At 38.7% G+C, this 24,626-nt stretch overlaps 1 protein-coding gene across 2 annotated transcripts in view; it reads right to left on the bottom strand.

The window, feature by feature from the left end:
- The window catches only part of LOC126907817 (ecdysone receptor-like), a 36,259-nt gene that overhangs the window by 10,328 nt on the left and 1,305 nt on the right, over positions 1-24,626 (bottom strand). Inside the window, exon 2 of one of the 2 annotated variants that reach the window (XM_050689422.1) lies at positions 13,182-13,859. In XM_050689422.1, coding sequence (XP_050545379.1) covers positions 13,182-13,608 — 427 coding nt within the window. In that variant the 5' untranslated portion in view covers positions 13,609-13,859. Of the gene's footprint in view, positions 1-1,420; positions 2,325-13,181; positions 13,860-24,626 lie in introns of those variants that run through there. The other variant, XM_050689423.1, reaches the window with a different exon arrangement.

The raw sequence follows: 24,626 nt of genomic DNA on the forward strand, positions 1-24,626 counted from the left end.
GACAATAATTATCCGTGTGGTTGGGCCCCCCCCCTCACTCACCGAGATAAGTAAAATAAACAACACCTACTACGCAGACGGTAAGACGTACCCACCGAAATTTCGGACGATGCCAACGACGGGGCGCCAAAAATATGTAATCTTCTGTGAGCTATGCGAAATCTATCTAATGTTTTTCGGACTAAATTTCTGTACTTGATGAAATCCATTAGGCTAAGTTGTTTTTGTTTATTCGTAAAACATAAAAGGTCGTTAACATTACGGTCCGTGTGTCATATCATGTCGGTTTTAACCGAAAAATCCATTAAAAACGACATTCCTAGCGCGTCGGACGCGATAGGGACTTAAAGTCGACAATTTTCAAGGAGCTCCACAAACAACATATTATGACGTACGAGTCCATTAAAAAAAAAAAATACTTGTACTACTACACGGTCTTGCACACTGTTATTGTATCGGACCTGTCTATAATAGGTTTATATAAGACACACGCACAGAAATTAATGTACCTAAATTAGCTATTTCGAGTGATTGTTGAGAGTATTTTCGGCTAATGTTTTTCGTGCAACGTTAATGCGGGCATCGGCAAGGTTAATGCACCTCCTTCTACTATCTTATAATTTGTTGTTTTTTTATCGTGCCATTAATCGAACATCACACATAACGGCTAGATCATCAACGCAAGGAAAACTACTTTTTTATAAATGAAAACATACACATCATAACCTTTTCAATAAAGGCTGTCGTCGAAAAACTTCACCTATACAATTAGTATTCAATTGATACAAAACCATTTATAATTCCGCTCATTGTAATCTTTAATTGCGCATATAGATTTCGGGCAAATATATTAGTAACATTTAATTATCGAATTATTTGTTAATTAAGAAGAATTCAATGGGAACGTAATTCATACAATCAGACGAGCGCGTCTGTTTAAAATATGAAACCGAATTTAATTGATAGTCATTTATCGAGTACCACATGACCGACAAAAATATTTGTTCGATTATTAAAAGTGTACAAATTAGTACATACCCTTGTGTGTATCCAGAGCATATTTCTGTACGTCCAATTAACGGTAGCGATTTCTCGTTTGTGAATCAAACGCGAGGCCATAATAAAACAACAATGTACCCGTATTAATTTTTTTCAGAGACAACAGCTAATTTTGAAATGTTCTCTTATCAGTAACCGAAGTGATAACAACATTGACCTTTAACGGTTCATAGATTTTTTAGACGAAATATTAGTCATTAGGACACGTACGAGGAGACTTTCAATTGTTACCCCAATCGTTAGTAGTAAACACAGAAGTTTGTGTCGAAATGCGCCATGTAAATATTTGAATTATCGACGACAGCCTGCACGTCTAAGAAGAGTTAGTGGTGAGTGACAGTAAAAAATAATATTGTTTTACCTTATTAAAACGAAAACGAGTAAGTACCAAAGACGACACTGATCCGAGTACAATTCAACAATACAAATGACGCGAAAACACACTCAATGAACGGCCAACACTTGATGAGCTCAAAATAAATGGTCCGTAATACACAAGCGAAAATAAAAATCACCGAAAACGCCGCCGGACAATGACGACACGCCAGAGATTCAGGAGAGACTTGAACGCGTGTAGCGAGATGACACTGACGGAACGGTGAACTTGAACTGGCCGAGCAGCAGGTAAGAGAGAGTGCGACGTCCGACGGGCGGCCACTAGTACAAGAAGAGTGAGGTGACGGGCGGCGGCGGTGGCGGCATTGGCCTCCGATATCAATACACAACGCGAGCGGCGCAGCCGCCGCCGAGTGGGGATAAGTTCAGGGCCAACGTATCCCCCGCATCGTCCTCCTCTTATCACTCCTTCTTAGGCCTTTTAGAGGCGTTGGTCGAGCTTACGCATCCTCGCGCTCCAAGTGGATAGAAAAAACAAAAATGCTCCTATTACGCAATATTACACATGCGTTCGCCGGCCACCATTATTTTTTCGCTGCTCCGGACCGCACAGTGAAAGTACTCTCTCCTGCGCATTAACTCAACACTATCAGTTTTAATATTATTATTGTTATCATCATTATTACCGCACTGCGTGGCGCCGTCGTATCCGACGCGCTTTCCATTACGTTTCCTCGCAGAACACGCCGGGAACAGCTGCAATGCACAGACAGCGTCCAATCGCGTCTATCGATAATAACGTGTAATCCCTTACTCGGGTCCATTACCGTAATCCATACGACGACCTGTCCGACAGTAAAAACCAGCCGGTCGAAACCAAAAATTATAAAACATCCAAATGTATTTTCAAATACTCGACGACTGCCCGCAGGATAATGTCTTTATCTTTTTTAATTAATAAAAAAAAAAAAAAAAAACGATTATTATGATAAAATACGGTAAAAGGGATTGATTACCTGTAAAATTAAATGTAAAAATTACGAGGTTTAAGATAAGCTGATTAATTTTCGAACGGGTTACACTAATTTCAATAGAACGTACTTTCGATGATTAATGGTCAATTTTTCTTTCAAACCTCCGTGACTAACACGGCTTTTGTATAACATTGTACGTAAAGATGCGGGTATGACGCGAGATAGCATATTAGGTCGGTAGCGACGGAGGTGGTGATTTTCAGGTTTTTTTTATCCGATTCTGGTTCTTTACCGAAAGAATTTCGGCTGCGAAGGCGATCCCCTTACTTTTAAAATACCGATGACGGGACAAGGAGTTCAACCCGGTCACAAAGATACCCGTTGAGGATTTTAATGCGTACACACACGGGGTTAAGAGTGAAAAGCCGACAGCCTCTACACCCTCCTCTGCCGAGTGCACAAGGTATACGCGGCGGCGGCAGCAGCAGGTGTTGCATAGCACAACCCTCTCTTCGGTGTTCTCAACCCTTAGACGCGTTATTTTTTTGTTACCGCCGTCTTCAACAACTACGGGCGGTGTACTAACACACGTGATGAATAAAACTCGTTAAAGCCATTTCACGTTGCGCGTCCGATGATTCACGACAACAGGTACACGTACCGAGCAGCTCCCAGAGAACCAGTTTGATTTTGCGTCTTTGCCTAAAGAATATGTTATCCAGACGCGATGACGAACGAGAAAAGAGACGGAGAAATTAACGTTAATAACAACGCGTAATACGTACGACCAAGACGTATCAGTTGAATATTTCCCTTTTTTAGTTATTCTAGGCATTTTTTCTTCCATTGGCCGTCCAGACCACATGCTAAAGTAACAGCCATCGTAAAAGGTAGCACTATTACCGTCGTACCCTAGTGAAGTCGACGACGTCAGCACGAGCAACTACAGCAGCCAAGTGTATAGACATTAAGTCGAACATTAAAACAAACTGGTGTTTTATCGAAAAGGAGGAGGAAGGACGGGGCAAATCGCGCACAGAATAGTAATATCAAGCAGTTTTTTTAACGATCTAATTTCATAGTTTTACGTTATACTGAACGAAACAGTGAGTCGACGGGGCGAGGGATGAAGATTACCAAGTCAGACGACGACGTGCCAACTACACGGGCAATCCGACATGAGCGATCTAGGTCTTAAGGAAAAAAAAATACACATGTCGGTCTCCATCAACTGTCGTAAAACAAATACACGAGCAGTATTGCTTTAACCTCAAACATGTATTTTCCCACATTAAATGCACACACACACACACAGTGCAGTTTGTACTCGCATAATAACAACAATTGTATATTTTGTCCAAAACCACAGCGCAAATAAAAACCACTGACTAATTAATGTACACAGGAAATGGCAGAAAATAATTACCAATGGTTCTTCTTGCTTGACGGCGTATATTAATTCGACTACTGCTCGGTGCACACGCGCAAGACCAAATCGTAGCAATTTTATATTTTGCCTTATTAACAAAAAACGACGGCCGTTGCCGGTCGACAATTGTCACTGCGATTTTATTGTTCTAAAACATAACCACCTGCGGTTTCCTATCTGATCAAATCGTATCGTTAAAATATTGGTTGTCCACCGATTTGCTTCCTTTCCTTTTACTTATTTTTCTCGTCATCAACGCCGGCTGCATGTCACAGATGCGTTGACGTGTTATAATAACAATAATACCAACTCTGTCATTGTTACACAAGATTTCCGTCAGATAGCACAGTTTAGATACGTACTGATTTTCCTTACTATGTTTTTTACGGATCCTACACAACTAGACGACGGAGAACGCAACAGAAGGCTGCAGTGTGTTATAATAACAAATAGGCGCGCGCACGTGAAAAAATCAAAAAGCGATAACCTTCACGGGCCCGCACCATGTAAACACGAGTGCAGAAAAAAACACATAATTATTTCAGAGTCGACTGTTCATTCCGCACAATGATCAGAATAAAATTGTACACGTGTGTACTCGGCATAAATAAATATCGTTTAGTCGAAACGGAATTAATTAAACGATCTCCATGGAAATATCTTAATTCATAAAAATTAAATATGCGCCGAAAGATGTTCCCATTATGTACGCGTTTTGTTTACGTGCCACTAACCGGCCTCATACAATCGTTTAAAGGTTTACAACGCACAATGGACAATATTTGATAACAGGAAACATAATTTACTTGTTTTAAATTCACATGCCTTAAAAAAACCGTCGTTTAAGCAGTTGAGCGCGTGCCCGTAATTCATTATTTTCTCATTCACATCGTGTATAAATAAATGTATAATTTCCAAAGGCTTTAATTAAAACACGGGTAAAATGTTTTTGCGATTCTCTCGGTCCCGAGAGCGTTGATAATAATTGGAATATCGAACGTGTCCGTTACACGATGAAAACATAATTTCCAGTCGACAATATAATTTCAAGAAGACTTACGGACAAGGGTAATAAATAAGTCAGTGTACATGTATTTAGCACTCGAAAACTGTCAGGATTGAAATAATATTACACGGGGTAGCTGCATTCTTATTGTTGTCCAAGAATGGGGGAGGGGGCAATGTTTCGGGCGTTGCATAATTAACGAAGTTAAAACGGAATATTACCGGTGTACACACGATTATATCCGATGCAGGTTGACCAAAGTAACCACGAAATCAATATTAATATTGGCACAATAGAGACGCGAAATCACCGCTATGTCCCCGAGGCCACAATGTTTCCATCAACTGAGGGGGCACCGTCACCGATCATCTTTACAATGTATCAAGACATTATCTGTTGTTCTTTGTCGTGCGGGAGATTCAGTTTTCCGTTTACTCGGTGTAAACAATAAAAAGGTTTTACTTGCCATCACGATGAAAAGCTACAGGTGCCGCTGATAGAATACCACTCGGTGATAACAATAAAAAAAGAGTGCCCCCTTTGAGTAATTAGTCGCCAGTGGACGGACGTCGTTTGGCAGTTCCTGGAAGCCAACGTAAAATCGGATAAGCCAAGGCCACCACACCGATGACTAAACGTGAAAATATTATTAGGCTCTGGGCGTTACATACAAACACCACAACAAGGATCGCTGGCACATCACCTGTTATTATTTGTATGCCATTCGTTTGACGCGCATGCGCATTTTGCTTGTATGCGACATGATTATTTATTTTGTATTTTTTTTCGCTTTATGAATATTATTCGAATTCGAATTTTTCCATTATTCCATTTGACCGCCATTTCTCACGGTGTTTTAGAATAGTCATCCTCGTCGTCACAAGCCGGTAAACACACACAACATAACCACCACTTCAGTTTCGTTAACCGCCAATTAATTTTTCGTCCAACTCAAAACGATATTTCTTTGAAAATAATTTTTTTTTTTTTGTTTTTACAAAGATGGCAAAATATTATTTTTAGGCGCACACACGTCACGCTGGAGACAACTTTTTATAAGCATTTACTGACTTCAGTGTAATAATACACGTGAGGTAAATACGACCACTAAAAAGATCTCGATACATCCTAATACGTCCTTGAAAATCCTACGAAAAACAGACAATCAAAGTGTATTTTTAGAGCAAAAAAAACATAAAGAATAAATAATTCAGTGAAAATCAATGTCGTAACGACCGTGATGACGACGACCAGAGTGAGAAAATAATTATTCTTCGTCTGCTGCTGCTGCTGCTGTCATTTGTTGTGGGATTTTGCTTTTGTCTAAAAGAGTAAAAATGCGTACACATAAAAAACTACATATTATTTTCGGTTGTCACGGACCGTCAGGTTGATTTGACTCGGGAGCGACCGAGGACGAAAAACTCAAGTAAAAATAACAACTTTGTGAATACAACAAGTGATTTTATTATTAGACAAAACACTGAAATAAAAAAAAGGAATAGAAAACCGACTAGGTCATTATTATTGTTTATACGCGTCGTTAAAAGTCTGTCAATATTAACAATCATTGTGAGCAGTTAAAACATGCATTTTTTTACGACTATTACATTTTATCGAATTCTTTTAGACTCACTTCCCGTGTTTATCAATTAAACGACCGATGATTAATAATAAAAACGTAATTAGTATATGAACACCGGGCCAATAACAGCAAACAGCTGCTGTTGACCCAATGGTCGAGAAACACACAGGCATTAAGGTCACCGGCCGGTATATCCAATGACCTTCTCAAGTTGACTACGAACGATTAATTCGAATTGTTTTTCATTAAAATATGTTTAAATTTTAGTCGAAAATCGCGATACCAAGGTTATCACTGAATACTGATAGTATAGAGAAATACTTTAGCACGTTTCATTTTTACTGTTGACACGAACGCCCAATGGTAAGAAGTCCATATACGATCTAAAATATTGCTTACGCTTTATCTTGTTAAATATCAATAAACGGAAAAATAACTTGGCATATATTATAATGATTGCATATTTTATTTAAAAACACCCTCAGCGCATTCTGTGAGCCATGAAATTGAACTACACGGTTCTAGTCATCGATTTTGTCGCTAGATGGCGCAACGTAACATCCGACGCAATCATAACACAAACGATGGTCACGGCGGCTACAGTTGAGCGTCATTTGGTTTGTCATTCTGATTTTGTCTTTTGTCGTCGATACAGAAGACCAACGACCACCTGGCCATGGGCACGTTTATATATGATCGCGTATAAAAGCCATATTGATTTTTCCCAAAATAAAGTAACGGGTCAAACACCACGCACACGAGGTCAGGGACGAACAAGTTGTTGATTTTTGGTATTTGCGCAGCAAACGACCGATAAAAAGAAATAAAACACGTTTTAACATGCAGAAGACGTTCCACATACGGACACGGAAAAAATGTTGAGCCACTTTGAATTTATAGTTTTTGTAACTTGAACGCGAATGTGCACAATTTCAATAGTCCGGACAATACTACGATTGAGCCCAGTGGGGAATAGAACAACTGTTCGTAAACGATAAACTCCATTTGGTCATTCTCATCAAAACGACTAGCGATAACGGCGAAGAACAAACGTATTTGAAATGACATCATTGAACTGTATTATTATGAGCGATTTCATTCTTAGTGAACACGAATAAATATGAACAATTTCAAAGAACAAACGTGCGGCATACATAAGTGCTACACAAACAGCGTCAGTATCAAAATTAGTGTGTGCACGCAAACGTGGTGATAGTAGATCGTCGAATTTTAAATAAAGTGAAAAAACAAAATGAACTTTTCATTAACATATGTCGTTATTTAAATTTGTGACACGTTTCGCACACAGTTTCCTAGAATAAAAGTTCAATAAAATGCGACACGTTTCTGAGAAATATCTCGTTGTTTGGACGTGGAAAAGTCGATTAATTTTGACGGCGTTGTTGATTTAGATTAAAAAACACGACGTCGACTATTTGGAAACGTGAAAATCGACAGTGTAATTCCATCGACAATTGGCAAAATTATACAACGTGTCAGACACCAGTTGACATAATAGAATTCGACGAGCCAAAAATCGTTCGACGACTAAAATCCATTCATTTTTCGGATTGGCGGCGGCCGCCGCCTCGTTGACGTTAAGGTCTGTACGACTTGTGCAGTGAAAGTACACGTTGATTCAGTCGCTGTGCGCCGGCCGGCGTTTCTATACCGCGTCCCCGTTTGGAAAGTGAAAGACTAGCGAGTTGTTCAATGGTGTGTAATACACGTCTACGGACCGTTACGGGCACACGCCATCGCGGTCTATTCAGCTGAGTATCACATATATTTTTAGTCGGTGGCTCGAGAACTGTAATTTTAGAAAACGCGTCGGTTCCAGTGCCGCTGCCGACGAGCTGTCATAAAATACCGCGAGTCATTACAAACACACGCGTTTTACTGTGCGAAAGGGACGCCGAGAAAATTGTCCCACACGGCGCAATTAGAGCCGAACGAAATTGGATATTTCCAATAGCGATGGCTGCACAGTTGTCCCTGGGGATTTCGTGGCGCATAGATTTCGTTTATTACCGTAGAAACGCCATTAACAACAAAGTGTGTGCACACGGCAATGCCGATCATTGGGAACCGAACGTATTCTATTCTCGTCGTCTAGACGAGATTACCGTTACCGCCAACGAAGTTTGCACATGAATTACACTTCCACCAAGCACAGATAGTATATGATGTGCAGAACGCATTAACAACGTTTTTATAACACTCCATGTCACGACAATTGCGTTTTGAAAGTTAACAACACTCTGCCCACAACACACACTATTGGAGTGCCCAAATACATTGCGTTCATTCGGTCGCTGTAAGCACTTTAAATGTTATTATACTTCAAATACACCTGAGGATCGCTAGGAAAACGGCGCCCGGAGATATCATCTCGTTCCCAATGATCACAAATCTTTTCAGTCGGTCGGAAACACATTAACAATCTCTTCATAAACAGATACGTTTTAATAAAATTTGTTACTTTTTAAAACGTATGTAATTTTCAATTACACGTTGTGATGATCACATGGAATACGAGGCGGACTATAGAATCGAATTGAAATGACGTGTCTTTATTAATATTAGTATCGATTTGATTTTACAGGTTTCATAAGCTTTAAAACAGCCACAATCCGAGTTTTCTACTAAATCACTCTATCCGAAAATAAAAAAAATTCTATTTTTTATCTATTCCCCAATTGATGTCCTTTGAGTGTGTGATAAGAGCAGATAGATAAATTAAATGAACACAAAAATGAGTTGCTACGCGTAGTAAAAATATGTCGATGATAAAATAAAATTGCAAGTAAGATTTTCACGGTTATTATTTTAATAGCTTCAATCTGAGACACGAACCGCCGATGGAAGTATTAGTTGCAGTAAATATTAAACATGCAGCGCTGTAACGGTCGGAGACGCCTCTCGTTGTTGAATTTGAACAAACATTAAACAGTGTTAATGGTGCAAATAAAGGCGAGGAACAGATTTCACCTTGATTCGTTAAAACAATACAACACATAATTCGTAAAAAGTATGCGGCGGTGGTACGCTCAGAGACTGGTTGTTAACCGGCTCCGAGGTGTAGGTCAAATGTCGGTTCCCTTTCTACTAGTAACAACACACTCGCACTGAATGACCTAGATATCCAAACGACGACGTTTCACTCGAATAAGTAAGCACGTCCACGTTATCTAACAACACTACGTCCATGTCGGCTACTCGATCACAATAACTTTCATTAAAATTCACTTCAGACCGCAATAACGGTCATCTATTGTACACGAGAACGAAGAGAGGCATTTTCTCTAACAGCACCACTACGTTTTGGATTAACGTCTAGCGCGTCCGCATCACATTTGCTCGTTTAGTTTTTTGATAAAATATACGCGCAATCTCAGAGGGCATCGCGTTACGACCGAAATGCCTCCGGTCTTTCAAATAATAACGCAAAGCTGCTGCTTTTGCCTTGATAACCGTCTTCTCTCTCTCGGTGACATCATCATAGTTTCGGTCCGTTCGCTGCCCATGGATAATAACATTACAGTTTCTCAGCCAATTACAAAAAAACGATACCCCAAACGATGCCGTGATAGTTTACTCGACGTAAAATGGTTATTTCCGTTTTATACGCACAATCTTTTGCCTCCAAACGCCGCACACGGGGCCTCGGCGTAATAACATATATCTTACAGCCGTTGATCTCTAGGGGTACCGATAGACGTGAGACACAGACACCACGTATGATTTCCGGTGATAAATCCGTGTCGTGTTAATGATGTATTGTATTCGAATGACCTTAATCTACTCTACCTATTGCACATTGTATGCCGTAATATTCCAATAATCGACATTAATAAAATGACGCCGCACTATAGGGGTTTCGATAAATGCCGAAAAATGACAAACGGGGACCCGCATTGGCAACCTTACTGAAAACAACACACCCAACCATTGTGTACTTTTATAAAAAATATATATTTTAATTGGCCAATAAACGATCACAAAAAAATATACACGAGATATGAACCGTTTATTGCTTTTGTTTAAATAATTCGACAGTTCATTGAGCCGCCACACGTCGCCCACCTAATAAACAATAATTTCTAACGAGGACACGCAATTATACTGCGATACGGACACGGCGTGTACCGCAAACGTCAATTAAATAGACGTCCGCAGCAAACGTCGTGGCCGGCCTTTGTTTTAATCATAATATTCATAAACCACGAAAATTAATCACACGGCCGTACCATGTAAATCGCCGTGTTTGCTAATGCCGACGACAGTTCGCCGCCGGCGTCCTATTAACAACTAACAAACACTGCCGTCAATATTTACACTGTAACTTAAAATTTCGACTATAAATAATAATTACGCGACTTTGGGCGACACACGGTAAACACTCGGCGGCGTTGAAAACGAATATTGATTTATTATTTGCACGGGAAAGCCGCCAAACACGAGTTGGATTTTTCGCATGGAAACTCATCGCGAGAAAAGAAAACGACGACGACGACGACAAAGGTGCCGCCCTACGGACGATTGCTCCGTTATTATAACCCACATTGTAATAATAATTAGTATTGTAGCGATCACAGCGGATGGCCCGTCGGGAGTGCACGAGAGGAGATCATAACAAAGAGAAAGGACTGGGATGCGCGTCTTTCCCCCGGGGTCCGACCAAGGTTAGGAAAAAGAAGAAGAAGAAGCAACCCAAGGGCGATATTGTTTTATACGGTCTGAACAAAACGCGTCGCATTGTGTGGTGGTACCGTTAGGTTTTCAAACGCGTTACCATTATATTATATTAATATACTTGTATCGGATGCCAACAACGACGACCGAGGGGCAGACGACTGTGTAATGGGTTACATAAAGGCGGCCAACGGATTCTCGCGAGATTTTTCGGGTTATTATTCTCGGTTTTTTTTTCTCCTACAAGTATTTTTAAACCCCAACGCATACGGTCCGTACAACAGCAACAATCGTTATTTCTATGTTTTTCGGTAAACATTTCCATTGGGGACGACCACGTCAATATCTGCTGTACATGAGTCGACTACTCGTGAACGGCTCAATGACCTACATATTTGTTTTCGTATCGGCGACGGTGCAGTAGCGTTGGCAGTGTGTGTGTGTGTGTAACCGTCCAAGGTCTTTCCCAAAATTAATAGCCCCTTCCCCAACAGCCGTCGCCGAAACCGTAGACGACAGTGTTGTCGCAATAATTGCTCCTGGTTTTTTTTATTTTCTTTATTATTATTATTTATTTTTTTTTTTTTTTTACACCATTGCCAGTTAAAAACGTAGAGTAACAAACGTTCTCTTTTTAAAAACGCACACATGCACGTACACGACTATGATTTGGCAGTCGACGGGTCTTGCGCGCGCCGCAGAGGTCAACGGGGCGGCCAACGACGATGAACTATCCGAATAAATTTCCGCAATAACCCAATTTCTTTAACGAGCTCATAGTACACAAAACGCATAGGCGGCCAATATTTTTTTAATCGTTAACGGCCGCGTGATTATGATTATTATCTGTTTTCAACAGCCTCTCGATCGGCGTTATAAATCACTCGTCGGCTGTTACTCGTTACCGCCATTGCGCAACAACGACCGGCGTAAATGAAATAATAACACATTTATACACGATAGTATTCTTTGTGCGCCATTCAAGGGCACTACATACATAGGTGTACATAGTTTTTTTTATTTGCCAACGGATAATCTGAAAAGGATAAGAATAAAATAAAATAACACTCGGCGATCATATAATGTCTGTGCCTAATGAGCGTGTGTGTGTTTCAGTGCATTGAAATTGTGATTTCCCGAACGGCTCTAAAAAAGATTTTTAAATACTGACGCCTACACGCGAGCTGCACAAGTGGGATGATTATATTACGCGTTAAAATTTTTTTTTTATCTGTTATTACCAATAAACATAAAAAAAAAAAAACCTACTCTGTAAATCGATTGAAGCTCTAGACGTATAGAGGAGTTTGACCGTCGTTGCCCCTTCTAGGTCATTCGGAACATAAACGTGAAAAAATATACGGCAGATTGATAATTCACGTACCTCTCGTGTGTACGAAACCAACACGGACGTTTATCGTTATCACTGCAAACAACCAAAGTGCCGTCAGCCAGTTGAGTATTTGATATGTTAAAACTAGGTCAAGCAAATACTCGCGCGATGTGTTAACGCGTGTGCTGTTTTTTTTTTTTTTTAACAGACACACACACACACACAGTCAAAATGTGTAATTTATCTACTAATACCAACTGCTAGTGTTAATTGCAGCAGCCTCGATGTAGGTCTATTATCCAAGTGATGTTTTAGTGTGTAATTGAAACAAATTTTCGATGGTTAAAAATTAGTTCACTAACCCAAGTTTTGACTTGAGTAGCATACGATTCAATAATCGGTCTGAGTAGGCACGAAACGGCAAGTGAATAATTTTTTAATTAAACAACGACTGCGCAGTACATATCCGTCACAATTGGAGTCGCGCAGAACCTTGACGGAGGATACGAGCCTATTTGGTTTGCAAATGGCCAAGTTCATTACACTGGTATAAACATTGTATTCAATAGGCTCGCGCTGGGAACAACCACAGTCGAATATATTCTGCTGTGACGACAATATAGGTCAAGACCCGATTACGATTAAGCAAATATTCTCGTACACGGCGGCGGGGCGAAGGCCGAACCGAATGTCCCATGCATCACCACCACCACCACGTTTGATTGAGCACAGCTCTCAAAAGTAAAAAACATGTGTGTACTTACCGAGTTTACCGCCCATAGGGCTGTACGGGTCGTAGCTGCCTGTCGACATGGGCGACGTGTATCCGTTGGATATGACGCTGTAGGACATGTGCGACGTGCCGGGTGACGATGCGGGCGGCGAGTTGACGGCCAGCCAGTCGTCGGGCCTGAGTCGCTTGACGCCGGCAATGTCATTGAACAGATTGGAACACCCGTTCCTGGACGGCGGCGCCTGAGACGGAGTCGCTATCTGACCTGACGGGCTCCTGATGATAACGGCCGTGTCCGGCGGCGGTCCGGCTCCCCCGCCGCCACTCCGCATGGCTGCTATTGAATCGTGGTATCCGCTGACGGTGACCGCGGGGCTGCGAGGCTTGATGATCACCTCGGTACCACCGCGGCCGCGGTTGTACGACGCCACGCCGCCGTCACATTTTTGGTCCATCATAGCGGCCGCGTGCGGGTCGCGCGCGGACGTTATCAGGCATGGACCGTTGCGGCCCGGCACGGCGAGCTCGCCGCAGCGATTCGGCCGCTACGCGCTCTCCGCACCGGGGTCGAGACCGTCGTACGCACAATCACCACGCCGAAAGAACATAACGTTAGACAGAAGACGGCCGCTCGTGTTTTGTTACACACCGCACCAGACGGGGACTAGGCGGTTGCAGTTCAGATATAACGGGGCTGATCCACGGTCGCCTGTAAAAATTACAAACACATTAATTAGGTTACTTACTCGATAAACGCTGACGTTAATAATAATAATAATAATAATAATAACAGTGACAGGATGAACTAAAAAAAGTGTACACGACGGACTGGTAAAACAGTTCAGATAATACATTATTTATGCGAGCGAGAGAGGCGCGGAAAAGTCGTTTTGATATTTCAAAGATTTACATTAACGATAATAAGCGATGAAAAAACATCATTAAATCGAGTCCTTGAAATTTAGTGGCTACGTCTCGTTCACTTCGCTAAAGTAATTGCATTCTTTTTCGACACGAATCAACTTTTCACATTCGTCCTTTACTCAATTCGACTAAGAGCACTTAAAATTACTTCATCAATTTCATCAAGCGCATTGCTTTGGAACAAAAATGGCAAACGTTTTTTGATATTAATGTACTCGCGTTCAACAATTAATACGAGCCACGAGCTGTTTTTTTAACTAACAAACCGGTACTGCATTGTCGATCACCGCACGTTTTTAAGGGCTAGGTAACGACGACAACGACGTACACGCAAACGCCAATGTGATCTTTTGAGCGATTCCCACGTAGTCGTCTCCATAGTTTTTAGACTCGGCTGATAGCATTAATAACCCAGTGCGTTGTTATACTGAGCGTATTTCGACGAACGTTTATGTGTTACATTTTTTCCCCTTAATGAATTCCCAGAAAAAAACCAAAGGGGTTAATGAGAAAACCATTCACATTATCATGTAGTAAACACACGACGCGCAATATACGTGAGGACACACACACACACACACCGAGACTTGCATATCCTGTACATTTATCATACAGGTGTACCACACAGTAGTGTCTTATCGAGGGCCGCGGGCGGAAGTCCTTACTGAAACAAACTAGAAATGTTTTTTAAGCTATTAAAACTGAAGCATGCGTATACCAACCGAAGTCGTGGTATTAAATAGTCAAAGACAAATAAAAGAGTATATACGATAAGATATTTAACGTCCCGACGTGAAACATTGCAACTATAATGCACTTAAAAACTTGCCGAGACGGTACATTGAACACAACACACATAAAAACTATTACTAATTATAATCCGGCATTATAATAACTTACAATCGACAAACAACACTGTCGGCAATACGGTTATATAACACCTCAATTTGAATTATTCGGAGTAGACCGTACGATTATTAAAAAATACACCGAATTGCTTATCAAAAATAAAAAACACCGGAAGGGATTCGTAAATTTAAACACTTAAAAATAAATAAACGTGTGTACGAGCGAACGAAGAACACTTCGAACCGAGTCCAATGGAGTACTGGCTGGCGAACGGACGACGGCGGCGGCGGCGGCGGTGGTGGTGGGGAAACGGTGCGCAACACCGCATGCCACCAGAGTCTGCGTTAGTGAAAGGAGGGGGTCAAAACGCGGACACTGCAGTGGGGACCGGGCGTTTCCCGTGCACTCCTGGACGGCTACGACGAACCGGCGCGAGTAAGTGCGGTGGATCGAGGAAGGTCGACGCGGTGATGACGAAGAATGGAAAGGCATAGGAGATTATGTGCGTGCGGGCGAAAGGCGCAGAGGACCGGCCGGTCAGGAAACCGGTACAAGGAGATCGCCCCACAGCGGTAGCGCGACGAAGATCCTGACCATTCGCTCTCGACAGCCGGTCACGGTCGCCGCATGTACCATGACCCCCGCCGTTTAAGTCCGCCCGGTCGCACAGTGGTGCCGTTATAAATGGCTTCCATCATCTCCGGTGAAAAGTGTCCCCGCCGTCCATTGGTGTCGACTTTCGTTTTCCTTTCATCGATCGCCAAACGCTTGGGATCTACAAGCGTTGGCGGACGACTCCAACGCAACGGTAGCGACGAGTATTTCTAGTTTGTTTACGCTAAACAAAAGGTCACCGGGTCAATAACAAGCGGAAAACACATTGCAAACGGCAGTGTTATTTATTTTTTACATTGAATTCAGATGGCTCGCTTCAAAAAAACAATGAGTTGCACGGACAAACTTCAGTCGTGTACTATTTGTACGACACAACTGGTTCCGATGCAAAGCATTCTCGAAGACGGTAATCACTCCGAGTGTAATTCAGAACACGGTATTGGTCTAAACGGCTCTAATGACTAATACCCGTTTATAAAGAACCCACACAAACAGTTTCATTTTTCATAAACACCTTTAAAAAACAGGGACCGTCTTCAGTGCACCGTATTTATGTGTCAACCATAAAGCGATTACGGCATATTAATTTGGATTTTTAAATGCGGCCGTTCTTGGTTTTACGAGCTAACATAAATATTAATACAGATGACGTACCGTATATGATGTTTTATATCATCATAATCGTCATAATCATTAATATTTATATTTATTGTATAAACATAATGATTATTAGCGTTGTATATTTTATTATTTACTTGATTAATCTGACGGATGAATTAGACAGTCTTAATGCGCAGATGGCATGCTAAGAGTGGACACAGCCCAATCGTAATCGTATACGCGGAAATAAATTTTGTGCAGTTGTAACTCATTTTTTTTTTCAAGTCTATAAAGAAAAACTTAACAATCTAAACACGAACAAATGCACGCCAAGCTACGGAATTAGGTAGTGTAACTATTTTATCGGTACGATTTCCTTAACGGTTAACACGCATGTAATAGAAGTTCTAAATTGCAAAACACATTTTGCCATATTGTTGCAATGGTATTTTTGCGCATATTTTAATAATTTGCGTCTAGTTGTAAATTTATAATACTTACAAGTTACACGTCTGATTTAAATATAAAAACACATAAATAAGAGAACGCGGCTTAAAGGTATCAATATAATGCAAATATATGGATTAGAATAATAAAACATTAAAGAATAAAAAAGAAAACACTAAGATAAACAGTACTATAAATTATATTATAAAGACTATATCGAAGTATTAATGATTGACGGTTTCGTTTAAACGTCTAGTTCTTTTGCAGCTCAACTGCCAAGTCAATTACGGCAAGTATTTCATATTACGAACATTATTGATAATCTGTTACCAAAGATTATCTCTTAAATTTCATATCAAACTGTACATATTAACAACCTTTGTAACTGCATATTGAAATGTAAAGCTTTCGTTCTCTGACAGTTATTATAACACAATTTCTATTTGGTATTACCAAACGAAAAAAATGCGCACTAGGCATTCACTTAAATCAAACGCGAAAACATGTAGAGAATTTTCCATGTCGACATGTCATCTACTTGGTTGGTAATAAAAATTAGCCATAACAAAAAATGTCACATTTCACATTTTGTCATGGCGAACATTTATCTCGGGCATTAATGTTCAATAGAAGTCCAAGTTAACAATATTGGGTTAAACAGGAAAAAAAAGTTATCACAGTGGGGCTATGAGAACTAATTAAATTTTAGTCCGAGTAGAACGGTCGTTAAGCCATGGCGTTGGAAAATTTAATGAAATTTCAATAATAACAACGTCACGACCGTTGGAATTGTTCGTTTGGCATTTAAGTGACTGTTGAAACAAATGAATAAATAAAAACAATTACCGAGAGAATAACAGTGACATAAAATTAAGCTCGAGATTCTATTAATAAAACTATTCAAAAGCTATCGAGTCATAATTAATATTTAGTTTAAAAATCGAAAGTTTTGCGACTACACAACATCGTAAACAATCGCCCACGAAACGTTGAAAATATGTTTTATTTAATCAGATGACAGAATTATTTTTTCTCGACGACAAATTTATGCGATCGAGGTGTACGAGACATAACGATGATATTCAAAACCACGGTGGATTGCGTAAATAGAATTTTGTTAGAAAAATAAAACCATTTTTTACACGAATAATAAGTTTTATTGAACGAGACACTACAACAATAGTATGGGTTAGGCTAATATATGGAAATACGAATGCAGTGAACTAAGGTCAACGTGCACTGTGAGTTATTCCCGACCAGAATTGCACACAACACAATAGATGCAAAAAACGACGAGACACGATTTTTCCGTTAAATCCCGTGGTGGATTATTTGCTAGGAGGCGATTTAGAGTAATCCGCAATGCAAAAATTTATATAAAACAGTTGGGTTTAGATAAACGGGAAAACTCACTTGGACTTGTCCGGTTCATTATATACGGTGAATATTTCAGACGCTGTATTTATCGCTATTGTGAATTTTTAATCCGAAGGGTCACAGCCCGCCCGTAAACTTCCGACACCGTCCGGGGTTTTCGTGTAAAACCGGTTTCCGTAAAGGTCAAAGGCTATTAACCGACCTTTAGCGAAAATATTTAAACAATCGAAAATCTAACGCGTCATTTGTTTTTTGCGCGAGTAATGGAAACTATGAAGTGAACACACACACCACGTGGCGTTTCGACGCGTTGCACGGGACATATTTTCACTGTTATTGCTCGAGAATCGCTTATTTTTTTTTACGCGTTATTTAATCATTTCCTACTTGTATTTACCTAATGACATATACACTGGCAATACGTTTATTTTTATTAAACGAGCAAAAATTAAACCGGCAGCGGCTGCGGTCGAAAACGACACCGAGACTGGTTCACCTTGAGGAAATCATGAAAACTTGTGACCGACAGAACGGCGGACTTGGCTCCACCACGCGAGCACATACCAAGTGTACACAATTTTTTATTACTGTCGCGCACACGCGCATTTTTTATGTGTTCGTAAGTACACCGAGTGGAATACGTGCGACGTGGAATATCATTCCAACAGCCCCAGAGGTGGTGCGCAGGCAGAGCAGCTGTGAAAAACACACCACGATGTTGCTGTGTATACATAAAAATACCTCCCCGCGCCGGTATGCCTATAGGATAGAATAGGAGAACAAAAGCGTGTAGAACAGCCGTTTTCCATTGGCCGTAAAGGTCTCAAGTTCATAGGGAAAAACAATTTTCCAGTCTATGATTTAACCGTAAGTTTCTAACCGGCATTGTCTGGTTCGGGTGACATTCACACAAAGTCAATGCGAAACGATACCTACACTGCTCTATAATTTTATTGTTGTAACAGTTCCTGTAATTATGCAAGTGGCAAAGCACGTTTTTTCATAATTCGACAAAATGATATATATTTTTTGACACAATCCAGTGTTTTAGTACACGACCGACAGACTAGTGGTGCACGACACACGCCATGTTCGATGATATAATCGGAAAAATGCGAGTAAGAAGACACTGTCAAAATGTATCAACGTGACACACTAAGTGTACCAACCGAGTTCGAATAGCACAAGTTAAAAATAGACTTCGATTGTAGGCGGACATGAAATATTTAGAAGTTTAGAAACGTGAGTGGGGAGCAGCCTAATACTCGTCCTTGAGACTACCACCGGTATGGACAATGTTGATATTTGCCAAAAATACAATTATACCTCTAATATGACTTCCTACTTGCCATAAAATATACGACCATCATCTTTAAAGACTCCAACCGGAGAAAAATTATGCCGCGGAGTAATTTGTCTCCGCCAATATTTTTTAACATTTTTAACTGCGAAATTTTTTTGTAAAATTTACATATCAACTTACGATATTTCATTATTTTTTCTTTTAAAAAATTAACATAACTTCGTATTAAGTACACTTCAGTAGATATAAGTAAACAGAATCGACATTTGTGTACACTATCTACTCTGAATTGCTTTAAGACATGAATTATTCAGACAAGCTATTGCGAATAAAAACAATATTTGTCAATGGTTTAGTATTGAATGATTTTAGCTAACGTATCTATTTTATTAAATAGACATTGAACGAAAAATATATTTTTTTTTTTGGCTAATATTATATAATTTTGATATTTGAAATCGAACAGAAAATGTTTGCGCCTGTTACTAAACACAATTGAATAAAAACACATTAAAAGTAATGTAATAGAAAATATAAATTACCATGTACACAAAAACGATCATAATCAATGGGCGTAATTATGAGGGAACTTGGGTCCCATGAAAAAAATAATTATGTTGTGAGAAAACAATCGTTTTTTTAATTTGGAGGGGCAAGTGAAAAATTTTCTGGAGAATTCCCCCTCCCAACAAAACCCTAATAACTACGCCATTAATATAATTCAAAAATAATTTTTTTATAAATAACCTTATAAACTAAGGGAACTGAAAGGAAAACAATTCTTACTGGTAACTTATAATGCACAAAAATACGTATAAATTAAATTTTTTTAATAAACAGGAAAGTTTAAAAATAATTCACGCTTTAATAAGGCAGGATTTAAAATTATGAACCAATTAAAAAAAGTTTTAAAGACAAATCTATAAAGTTTTTGCACAAGTACACAAGCGCGTAGACGATACTTGGTGTTTACAAATTTGTTTACGACTAATAGAGTCGTTGTGATATTTCATTATAATCATAACGTCGCTTTGTAATTGTTGCGCAAATTTCGAATAAAAAATTAAACGCGGGTTCATTGCCAAGATCCAATGTCTGAATGTGACCGTTTCGTATGGTTATCACGTTGAGTCTATTTTTAAATTTGACGTTTTATTGGGATCAGCCAATGTCGTTGGCCGAACATGGTTGCAAATCAATCTAACTGACCAAGAATACTTGGCCGAGTTAATCATACTCGAGTTAATGAAACATCATATCTTTTACAAGACCAAACAACAACAAAACATTAATCACGCGGTGCGTTGTACATAACCCAATATACATTAGTACGAAAAAAAAAAACGTTTTAAACACTTTGTGCCGTCCGAAAATGTCGAACTACGACAGACAATGAGTTTTATTACTTAGGTATACACGTACGAAGCGAGTGCATATAAACTGTTACACATAATGCGGGTTTTTTGAGTAGTAGTTTTATGTAGGCGGGTTACTAGTACAATGTAGGCAATGTTATTTGATAGCTAGCAACATAATTACTCAATTGATCGGTCAAGGTTAGACCCAGTCGTCGATGTGTTGTGTAACGTGCACACGAAAAGAACTACTTACATTTGTAACATACCAAAGGGATGCACACTATCTAATTTCGACTGATGTCACACAGGCCGTAGTCAGAACATGACACCGACCGAGTGCAGTCCGTGCTGAATGACAAATAAAACCTTCTCTATAGTGAACAACTTTACGATGACGACCGATGAATAAGACAACGGTTGTATCATCAATTTCGTTATCGCGGTTTTAATAACAGTCATACATTGTCGCGAGACATCGGTCCTGGTCAATGTTGAGAATATTTACATGATATCATTGAACAAAGAGATGACTTATTTCTTTAAAATAATATGCATAACATAAACAAATGACACTGAACTGCACAGTTGACGACATAATTTGATTACATAATCGATTTTTTTTACAGACTTTTTATTGCCTTTACGACGATATTACACTTACTATAGTTTATTTACATCATTTTTTTAGTCGCGCTTCATGAGTTAGTAGCAGTCTCGAATAATAAAAAATGAAAAGTGTAGCTCTTACAGTAGTCGTCGATTAATAACTATTTTTATTTTTAAGTATTTTAAAACTATAAAAAAACAACCCATCATTTGTACTAAGAATTCAAATTAACTCGTTTGACTCATATAAACATCCAGCTTACTAATCACTTACTTCTTTTTTACTCGTATTTAGATTTTAATTCAAAACAATTTTCTGGGTAAGATATGGCACATTTACAAGTACAGATCACTTGTTTTCATCCATACGTTTGATCATTTCTGGGATTTAGCTGAAAGCTATTAATCCTCAATCTGTGTACAATTAATCCATTAATATTCATTTCAAATTTTCTTTGATGCCCATTTAAAAATTAATTAAAAATCATTCAACTCAAATAAAAAGACAGTTCCTTATATTTGAAATTTATCGAAGCAGTAAGAATAATATTAATGTTGTTTGATGAAAAATCAAAATTCAACACTTCCATCGGAGCTTATTTTATCTCACATAAAAAGCAAATAACAATCGATTGTCGTCAGTGCATTCTCAAAGGAGAATTTGGCTTAAACGTTTTTTTAATTACTCGTAAAATGTCACAATACTTTAGATATTGTTTACAAAGCAGCTCAACAGTGTAAACTTCGAATAAATCCCTAAACATGAGTTATTTTCTGTCTCTCGACAAACACGTCACACTGAGAATAAAATAAAATAAATTTCAAAATTAAAATAAATTAATTGTGTTCACGTATGTGCATAAATTTGATGAAAACTCGTTAAGTAAACAGTAGTAACTAAATAATCCCTAAAGATATGTTACTGTCAATTAAAACGAATTGAAAACTGAGTTTAAAAAGACTACATTGAGGAAAATGTTGTGAGTATAATACTTTGGAAAAAAGAGCAGATATTGTACTGAATAATAGCAAAAAAATACTTAGAGGTTGGTGTTTACATTTTTACTACGACCGTAACTAGATATTGAAGTCCCACCATTTTTAGAGACCTATTAAATGGGTCTCTAATTTAATGTTACACAGTCTTAGGCAAAATTTTATTTTTTTTTTTTCGGGCACATTGAAATAGACCACTAGGCAAATATTCAAATCGTACATTTTATATTGAGTATTTTGCATGTTTAAGTTCTTTTATATTTTATGACTTTTAAAATTGTTTACACAATTATTTCATTTTTTTTTAAATAAAATTTTACTAAACATATAAATTAATGTGTGCCTATTTAGTATTTGTTTAGAGCTTTAAGTTCTCTACCTTACTTATTTGCTATCGCAATAATTATTACATTATTAAAATATTTATTTTAACATCGACTAATCAAAGGGGGCTAATATTAAATTTTAAAGGGATATCATCCCTCAAATCCTCAAATAATTATGCCAATGGTTTTAATGTACTCAAATAAAGTTTGTGTAAAGTGTTTAATGTCCATTGGACGAGAACTTATGTTAACTTAATAAACAATTATGACATTGATGTTGATAGGGCAATGAATTATAATTGCAAAAAAAAAAAACAGAGAATAGCATATTGAACGAACATAATTTTGTGTCCGTGAACTGTAGATGATAGCTATTAAATCTCATAAAAATGACTAATTAACGAAGGAAAAATGTATAAAACGAATACTAGGTCACGTGAATCGAGCCAATGGCAGTAGTTAAGATGTTATTCTTACACGTGTTATTAGTAGGAAAATATTTAAACTGGCTTAAGAGCGTGCCAAATACTTTCTGTGCGTAATTGGCAGTCATGTAGTTACTAGGATAAAGAGAATTTTTTCAAGTCTCATTTCATAAAAAAATCGTACAAAATACCTTGAAAATTTCAATTGATATAAGTGAATTATCCTATTCTTGCTAGACGCAAAATATCTCCATTATTTAGTGGACGTTCTACGACGTTACTCGGAATTTTTCTTATGAGAACACATAATACTTACTACTTCGGTATTGGCCGAAAAAAAACAATTGGCTACACTATTCGAAATTATAATCAATCTCCAGCACTGGTAATAATAATAAAAAATCGTAGACGCGCATTGTTTATATAGAAATTTTGTATGAAATATAATTGTCCATATTATTACCTCGGGTTATATGGCGGCGAGAAACAATACCCGAAGCGTTGACGAAAATAGAATATTACTGAACAAAAACCATCTGTAAAATATCATAGATGAAGAGTTTCTTTTAATTAAGGAACAATAATAACCGTGCATTCGTTTTGACGTAGTCAAAATATTGATGCTTGTTCATTATAAAAAACGATAGCTTTTTTTTTCTCATAGCAAAATCATAATGTTTCTTTTTGCCAACATTTTCACAGTTCATGATGGAAACTTTATTCGGTATTTCGACCGTAAGCTTTAAGGCTATTGAGCAGCTGGGTACCATGTGCACGAATAAAGGTCAACCTCAGTTGCGTTGTGAATACGATAGTTTTTTACTAGTACAAAGCAAAGTACACAGAATTAAAAAAAACTTTTCATAATTTGAAAATAAAAGCAAGAGATATTCTACGAACATGCAACACGAAATCTATTGCACCGTTAGTTTATAAAATTTAGCAGACCTTGTATATCAGATAACATTGAAATTTAATAGAATTGAGGGCGATGGCAAAAATACAACACAACGAGCTCCTATTTTTCGTTTTAAATAACAAAATACAGTTGACGTTTGTGTGCGGCAGCGGTCGCACAATTTATTGGGGTAAGGCGGCGGTCGGATGTTAGGAAGGGCGAGAGGAGACAGATGTACAAAATATACATTGAAAGGTCGGCCTTTAGTGTGTAGACGCATAGAACGGCATAAATAGCTGTTGTACAATTTACACGCAAACTGCAAGCGACAGTATCACATTATAACGAACGGCGGTAACCGTACAATGAATTTGACCCGTACTGGTCGTGATAGATAACCGAAGACGGGCGGGGGTGGAGGCGTACACAGGACCTTGCCTTGGAAATGCATAGTCGTACAAATAATGCATCGGAAGGCCTTGCCCTACATAGATAAATGACGCTACTGACTACCGTCGTATAGCGTTTGACTTCAAACTTATTGCCATCAATGTGACGGGGTAATACACGAAGAGTCCGACCAACCCCCTCACTCAGATCAATACTCCTGTAGGCAACCGGTGTACGCCACCCTTGACGTCCGGGCGTTGGTGATATTCGTTAGTATTTTATTAGGTCACGACATTGATCTTACGAGTTGGAAAAAACTCTTTCAATCAATCTGTATAAAACAAAAAAAAAAAAAAAAAAAA

The sequence above is a fragment of the Daktulosphaira vitifoliae genome, unplaced genomic scaffold (assembly GCF_025091365.1).
Source record: "Daktulosphaira vitifoliae isolate Bord-2020 unplaced genomic scaffold, ASM2509136v1 Scaffold_5, whole genome shotgun sequence".
NCBI classification, from domain to species: domain Eukaryota; kingdom Metazoa; phylum Arthropoda; class Insecta; order Hemiptera; family Phylloxeridae; genus Daktulosphaira; species Daktulosphaira vitifoliae.